Source organism: Thermobia domestica, chromosome 11, assembly GCF_964235325.1.
Source record: "Thermobia domestica chromosome 11, izTheDome1.hap1.1, whole genome shotgun sequence".
Lineage (NCBI taxonomy): Eukaryota > Metazoa > Arthropoda > Insecta > Zygentoma > Lepismatidae > Thermobia > Thermobia domestica.
The window spans coordinates 222121609-222130434 of NC_137464.1; the positions used below are offsets into that span (position 1 = coordinate 222121609).

Consider the following 8826-nt stretch of genomic DNA (forward strand, 5'->3'; position numbering starts at 1 on the left):
TAAGTCATAGAAGTATCAAGTTTGGTTAAAATTGCTTCAAGTATCCAAAAGTTATGCTGGACCATAAGTGCATAAATTTTGTGTATAGGGCGTTTCCCTGACCTTGGGACAAACTTAGAGTGATGATTGAAGGTGACAAAAGTAACAATTTAAGAATAACAACAAGTGTCCGGAAGTCAGTCGTTCCGGAAATAGAGGTCATCAATAATTATTGATTATAATTTGTCGCAAGGGAACAAAATGACTATAAATCGAGAATGAAATGTCAGATGAGATTTCATTATTATACAAATTGATTGGAAGCGGGGACGGTACAAAGGTAGCCCCGAAAGAAATGAATAATTCGTACATTTGATACAAGAAAATTCGACGAGAATTGTCCATTGTAAGGAGTAAAGTTATTTGGAGTAGAAAGATATTCATTACCTGAATTAAGGAATAAGTATGGTCCTGCGAAAGCATGCGCTATAGATTAGATGGGAACAATAATCGTGGCAAACATTGATAGGAATGTTCGATAATCAATAAACAAGGAATCTGCCCTAATAGCAGAAACAACTTGCAAACCGCTTGCTGTAAGCTTGAATTACAATTCGGTCAAGCTTGCATTCAGCTTGATTGGAAAACTTGCAAGCATGCCGGAAGCTAGATTCCATTAACAAAGTTACATGTAGGCAACCTTGCATTCAGCGTTCCATTCAAGTTTGATGCAAGTGTCTTACAAGTTAAGTCAAGTCAATAGCCAATAATCGGCCAGTGATGCTATGACCCTCTGCGAAGGGTCTAAAGCATCGCTTACAAGTACAACAAAAGGCAGATTGTATGAAAGCATGTCTCTCATGTGCAAGCATAGAAAGCCAAAAGCCGAGCACTCGCCAACCGAAAGCTTTCTTGCTACTAGGGTGTATTGTAGTCCATTGGTCAGTAAACATGTGCTCGAATTAAGCCGGCCGAAAAGTGATGGGAAATATTCAAAACTGGAAATGAAATACAGTTTAACCTCTTTAATCCGAATATTTGTTTGCTCGAGCTGTTTGGATGATCAAAAAGATAGGATTACCAAGGAATGCTAAAAAATCGCCCGAAACAAGCTTAAAATACGTACACAAATTTACTGACAGTAATTATCACTTCCCATCATTTCTTTGTAAAAAGCTGTATAGACTCTGCGATAATGTCGCCACTTAACATGTTATTTTTGGTTCTCTGCTGCACTATTCATGTGTAAAGTGCTTCTTCAACATCCACATTTTCAGCTGTTCTCAAAGTTTGTCGCTTTCCCAGGCCACATTCCGTACAAGAACAGTGAGAGATTATCTTATCTCTCTTATTTTTAATGTCAAACACTGTCGATTTTCCAACAACACCGTATTCTGAAGCAAGTTTTCCTGAACTTTCTCCATTGTCCAGTCGCTTGATAATCTTTCATTTGTCTTTTGAAGTTAGAGTAACATGTTCCCTTTTTGACGATATCTTGTCAACGCACGCCCGACTGCACGCAACTACAGTGCTTATTGTTCTACATACTGTACACCCCTGAAAATGGACTGAACGGACTAATCTCGACAGCTTTGTTTATATTTGTTTACATTTGTATTATTGTGACATGAAAATCTAAAAGTACAGTACGTATGTGCAGACGACAACTGAAGGCCGTTCGGAGTAGCAAGGCATTTGGAGTATCTTGCGTGCGGATTAACTAGTTTTTACTGTATCAGAATCTGATCCAGTAAAAGGAAATACTTATGAAAGTGTCATGAATTTCCTCATGAGACCAAAAGTACGGCTTTCTCGTCTCGTTTTGTAGATGTTGTAGGGAATCTCGTTTTGTCTTTAATATAGCCTCTCATATTTCTTTAATCTCGTCTCAATTCCCGTAAGGTGTTTTTCGTCTTAATTATGTTGCAAGGAAAAGTTGTTTACAACAGCTCCATTTCACAGCTGTGAACACGTTTTCTGTTTGAAACAAGACGAAAACACGAAGGGCCAAGGAACGATCCGTGAATAGATTGCCAGTTTGAGCTGAATAGAAAGAACGTACTCACGCTCTTACTACTACAATAGTGTATTTTGTAGGGATCACTGACCTACAGTACGCGTATCAGTTATCACTTGCCTGAGAGGTATTTCGTTTGATGTAGTTGAAAAGACTTGTTAAGAGATTTTTGAAATATTATACTTGAATTCTTCAAATTTGTATATTGAAGAGAATGAAAAAAATGAACCAATTGAAGTGGTAAGCCAGTAAAGAAATTAGGATTAATAGGGGTGAAATAATTACAGTATTACAGTTTACAATTACAGTATTTCTGCGGGAAAAAAGTACGTGAACCATTTTGGGAAAATATTCCTAGTAGCAGAAACAAATTGAAAACCGCTTGTTGTGAGCTTGAATTGCAAGTCGGCCAAGCTTACATTCAGCTTGATTGGAAAACGTGCAAGCATGGCACAAGCTGGATTCTAGTAACGAAGTTACATGGGGGCAAGCTTGCATTCAGTGTTCTATTCAAGCTTGACGCAAGCGTTTTATAGGTGAAGTCAAGTCAATAACCAATGAACGTCCAGTGATGCTATGACGCTCTGAGAAGGGTCTAAAGCATCGCTTGCAAGTACAACAAAAGGCAAATTGTATGAAAGCATGTATTTCAAGTGCAAACGTAAGCCAAAAGCCAAGCACGTGCCAACTGGGAGAAAGCTTTCTTGCTACTAGGAATCCCAAAATGGGTTTAAAATATAATTTCCTTTATTGTCGTATGTTGGATAACTATCAAGTCTGCATTATAAGTTATCGTTTCACGGGAAACAATATACACACCAATCGATAGATGTCATTGATCTCAACAAAATGATATATGTAATGAAAATTTTCATGTGTAGTTTTTGAGAAAATTGAAAAAAAAAAGTATTTTCTTAAACTTAAAGCATGCTGTACGAAAACCACTGTGCCTATTATTATTAAACAGATCTTGAAGTATACCTTCATCCACACTTCTTGCTATGACACTAGTTAGAACGTACCTAAGAATTTATTTCGTGAGAAGTCTAAAGCTGTAGGAAGCTTCAAATTCAATATAAGGACAAATTATATTAAAATTTGTAAAAGCACTTCAAAAATTGCCCTAAATTTACAGAAAAGTTCGGATTTCAAGGCGACATAGCCCCTGTGTATGTCCCTGACATTGGAAAGCCGACAATAGACAGTATGGTTAATTAAATATAGCCCAAAATTATGATTCATTATTTAACGTCAGTTTAATTATAATACATGTAAAATAACGTACGGGGAGCCTTAGTTGCCTAATTATAAATTTGACAAGTACTAACACGTCAAAACAGGCATGGTAGGAGCCGTGCGAAGCTGAACCAAGGAATTTGTGGTGATCAGTTGCCATAATTTCACAGATCGAGCAACCACGGAAACAGCAAGTTCATGTGCAAATTGGGGAAAAGCTGCTTCAGAGACTTTGATAGTCTTAAAAAAACAGTTTAGCAGAGGGATGCAAATAAACAACAACATTTTACTAGCCCAAGAAAAGAGCTACTGGCCCACATCCCATGATAAAAATCATTTACTTACCTTCGATATGATATTAAATACTTCCTCGTACCGTTGAACCACTGGCTCCGGGCGAGTAGGCGAGTGCTTATTTGCATCCCTGGTTTAGCACCATCGGATGTTTGGCTTTCCCCAAAGCTAAAGATGTACCTTTTCCGTTTCACCAACCCAGAGGAAAAATGAAATGAAATCTTTGAGTTTTACGTCCCACGGTTATGCAGCTTAGGCTAAAGGAGACGGTGATGATGAGTAATGAATGAAATGGTGGAATGAAGAAAGTGGGAGGAAACGGGAGAACCCCGAGAAAACCCACGCACACGGTGTTTGTCCACCACAAAGTTCACTTGGCGGGGGCTGGGATCGAACACGGGATCCCAAGCACCAGAGGTGAACGCTCTACCACTGAGCCACCGCGGCCCCTACCAACGCAGAACAGATTAAAACCAACGCGACGTCTGAACTTCGGAAGATATCAGAAGAAGACTTTTGTCCGTGTTTCTACCAATTGCAGGAACGGTGGAACAAGTCTGTGTGTGTTCCGAAGGTGCCAACTTTGTTGGCCATTACGTAGATATGTACACTCATGTCCAAAATTATTGTCGCATGTCTATAAATATGTTATTGTAGGGATATAATTTGATAATGAATTCGCCCGGTATTTCTTATAATGTTATTATGTGTATAAATGGCAAAGACATGTATCTGGAAAATTTCATGTTAAAAGAGTAGTAAATAAGAACAATAAAACGAAAATAAAACTTTCTTATCCATTTAGCAACATTTTGTTTTACTCATTCTAATTTGCGTATTTATAATTCTTTTCCTATTAAATTTACCACAAATATACATTTCCTGATTATACACGTTGCAACAGTATTAAAAGTGCCCTGAAAAATCATGATCAAACTATATTCTTACAAGAAAACAGTTATAGATATGCGACAATCATTTTGGACATGAGTGTACTTATATTGCGGTAATAAAGAGCTACAACAGAATTTCGAACTTCTTGACTGCCCTTCGTACGTTAATTAGCAGATTACATTCAAGCTGAACACAATGACATGCTTGAAGTCAAATTCTCATGCGTAGTTTTTGAGAAAATAAAATATTTTTATGGCATTAAAAGTATCTCTTTGTTTTCCATTTATATGCTGTTCATAATTTTCATTTTGATGGAATATGCTGTTCATATTTATTTTTGTACTATATGTAAAAATCTTAGTAGCAGATTATTTCATTTGTTGTTTGACATTTTCTAGCACTGACACATATAGTTCTAACACTGACACAAAACATATACCAGTGACACACACACTCCTAATAGTGACACATATATTCCTAACAGTGATATATATATACTTCTAAAAGTAACACACATACTCCGCAGAGTGGTATATACAGGGTGGCCCATTTTAATATTTTCACGGGAATATCTCGAAAACGGTTGAACATAAATGAATCAAACAAAAACTAAAATAGGAAATACCATGTAGCAAATCGAATGGTGATGTCGCGGTGCCACCCAGTACCGCCCTTCATGGGGGCCCAGAGCCCAACTTTAAAATTTTAAATGGAAACATGGGGCGAGTGATACCTCGTTTGATAGATCTTTAAAACCTAAAAAGCGTTGAGGAAAAGATTGTTAATATGAGTCACCGTTTTTAATATTACCACAAGACATGGTACCTGTATCAGATAAAACGTCCAGTACCACTAATATGAAAACACCAAAACAAATATTCGAATAGGAAATTACAGAGGGTATTTATCGTTCCACGACTATTGCAACAGAGGAAAAGATGTTTAGAGTGAAAGTGCCATAATACAAAGGAGGAAATCTAATTCCTAGAAAATTATCGTTCCAACTTCCCTCCGTAACTGGGTGAAGCGGGAAGGAACGGTGAAATTGCAAATGAGAACCTTAGTTTCTGAAAATTGTATCTACGAAACAAAGTTATCTGATTTTTTTAAAAAAATAAGAAATAGATGTCTCTGTAATGAGATAAAGTGTGTAAAATTCTTGTTAAATGGTACCTTCCATTTTGATTCGAGGCAATGATTTGATGCAAAAATGAATCAACTGAAATGCGAAACAAATTTGTCAAACAATGTACAAACGTTGGTTTTGTTCAACAGTCACCTGCACGATATTTGTTCGATTATTTCTCTTCTATGTCTTCTTGTGATAGAATATGAGCTTTACTGAAATGTTGTCCACAGTTACATTCAGAATAATTTTCAGCGGTAACCTCAGTTGTGATCCTCAGTAACGAAACGGTACGTACTGATGCAGATGCCTCCCAAACATCTCTCACACATTGCGTTTATCAGGGGCGGGTAAAATGTTTGCAAGTTCCCAAAAACTGTATTATTGAAACCTTTGCTTCTCATTTCAGTTGCTCTTTTTTTTTTCTATCCAATCACACTTCGCAATGCAAATGGGTGTTGAACTTTACCTTATTTTTATTCATTACAGTACCAGTCACTTGTACGCATAAGTGTTTCAGATAAACCATACCTACTGCAAGTAAAAGTGGGGTTCCCATATGATATTTTCCCATTCATTCCCGCTTCACCCACTTACGGAGAGAGATCGGAAAGATCATTTTCTAAGAATTGCATTTTCTCTTTAGCATTATGTCACTTATACTTTAATAATCTTTCTCTATTGCATTATTCTCGAGCCGTGGAATGATAAATAATCTCTGTGATTTCCTATACGAGTTTTATTCTGTTCATTTATCTTCAACTGTTTTCATATTATTGGTACTGAACGTTTTATCTGATACAGACATGTCTTGGCGGCCATCTTGAATACGGTGACCGATATGAAAAATCTTTTGGCACAACACTTTTTAGTTTTTAAAAATCTATTGAACAAGGTCACTCGTCCGATGTTTCTATTTAAAATTTAAAGTTGGACTCTGGGCCCCATGAAGGGCAGCCCTGAGAGGCACCGCGACAACATCATTCGGTGTGCCCCATGACATTTCCTAATTGAGTTTTTGTTTGGTTCATTCATGTTCAACCGTTTTCATATTAGTGGTACTGGACGTTTTGTCTGGTACAGGCAACATGTTTTGGCGCCCATCTTAAATACGGTGACCGATATGAAAAATCTTTTGTCACAACGCTTTTTAATTTGTAAAGATCTATCGAATGAAGTATCACTCGCCCCTTCTTTCTATTTAAAATTTGAAAGTTGAGCCCTGAGCCCCCTTGAAAGGCGGCCCTAGGTGGCACCACGACATCACTATTCAATTTGCCCCATGGTATTTGCTATTTTAGTTTTTGTTTGATTCATTTATGTTCAACCGTTTTCGAGATATTTCTGTGGAAACATTAAAATGGGCCACCCTGTATACTTCTCAGTGACACATACTTTTAACAGTGACACATTGTCCTAACAGTGACACACATATTTGTAACAGTGACACACATACTTGTAACAGTGACACACATACTTGTAACAGTGACATACTCCTAACAGTGATACATATACTTTTAAAACTGACACACACATTCCGAACAGTCACATACACAATTCTAATAGTGACACATACTCCTAACAGTGACACATGTACTCATATCAGTAATACATAGAACTCCTAACATTGACACACAAATTCGTAACAGTGACACATACTCCTAAGAATGACATATATACTCGTAATAGTAACATAAATACTCGTAACAGTAATGCAGTGATAAGTGTAAAAATGTCAATTACTATTATTTTTCAGTGCTCATTGGGTATAGTATCAACTTCCTGATGTACTATTATAGACGAATTAAGCGCAAGCGTGAAAATGATGAAAGAGACTAAAGCAAACATGTCCCTTCAATAGAGATGCACATATTGCAGAAAAATCACGACATGCACTGTAAATTACTGAAATATTAAGGGATTGCGAGGACAGTTTAGAACAAAATTGCTTAAAAGTAAATATTATTATCTTCTCTCTGTATTGAAATAAATTTTTCTGTTTTGTCCATGACAATACATGCAAAAAAAAATGCTGAATTTTGTAACAATTTTTATTCTAATTTTAAATCTGTTTAGGAATGCTCTGTATATAACCTTTATAAACTGTATATAAGATAATTTGTAATGAAATAAACTTACTCAGGCAAGCCTCAATTGATATTTTAATAGCAGAATATTCGGTTTCTAAAGTGTTGTTAACTTAGCTAAGCTATTTTGATATAATAACTAATTTATCTCATGTTCCAGAACTTTTTAATATTCACTTAGCTCTTAATCTTATCATCTTCTGACATTATAATGATAATCCTTTTCATGCCAAAAAAAAAAAAGATATCAAAATACTTTGAAATTTACTTGATGTTAATAAAGAGTTTATATTTTGATTTTGGAGAATATTTGTAGCCAAAAAATTAATATAAGCATTTGAAAGAATGTTCCTCAAAGGTGCCACGTTTTGAAAATTTTAGGAGTACTCTCTCAGTTTATGATCAGGAGATCTTGGTATATACAATACCGCTCAGACTTAGCAACCGATTCGAGGGTCCTACCTTGGAAAATTTTTAAAAAAATTATCCTCCTGAAAATACTGTTTTTAGGCATTTTTGAATGAAAATGGATTTTTTTGTTTGCTTTCCTATTAATCATCTCTATTTTCACAGTGGAAAATATGTAACTGAATTAGAGTATGGCTCCATAAGCGGGTGATTCTAGGGTTTAAGTTTCTAGCTCCCGATCTAAGTTCTCGTCAAAACATTCTGAATGTCAATTATTGTGATCAGTAGCGTAGCCAGGATGTGTGTTTGGGGGGGGGCAAGTGCTGTTATAGGTACTTCCATGCGCAAAAAATATTGCGCGTATACTGTAACTCACAATTTTTCGCAATTATTCCATTTTCCATATGTTTATTGGTAAAATTCAGTTATTAGTACGTGGAGATAATAGAAAGCAATCCATCTAAGGAGATATTTCCAAAAAATATAATAAAATAATAAAAATATAAGCAAAAAACAAAATTATGTTCGGTTTTGTGTATACTGGCAATAATGTTTTCGAGGGAATTTTTGGAGTAGCACAGCACGATTGCAGAGGGAATAACAAGATTAGTAGGAGAAGAGCTGAACCAAGGAACTAGAAATTGGAGCAAAATATTGCATTTATTGGCTTAAATCTAGGGTGTAAATTGTCTGCCAAATATAAATTAGCTTCTGTAAGCAAGATGTTATACGGAAATATATAAACAAAGAGAAAAACTGTTGTCTTAAGTTTGGAAGTGACATGC

The 8826-nt window shown here is 36.0% G+C and overlaps 1 protein-coding gene across 2 annotated transcripts in view; it reads left to right on the plus strand.

Annotated features, from left to right (window-relative positions):
* LOC145663752 (uncharacterized) overlaps positions 1–7700 on the plus strand; it is a 44626-nt gene extending 36926 nt beyond the window's left edge. For both annotated transcript variants that reach the window (XM_081729843.1, XM_081729842.1), the window contains exon 6: positions 7303–7700. In XM_081729843.1, the coding sequence (XP_081585969.1) occupies positions 7303–7385 (83 nt within the window). In that variant the 3' untranslated portion in view covers positions 7386–7700. The remainder of the gene's footprint in view (positions 1–7302) is intronic.
* Positions 7701–8826: the final 1126 nt, after the last annotated feature.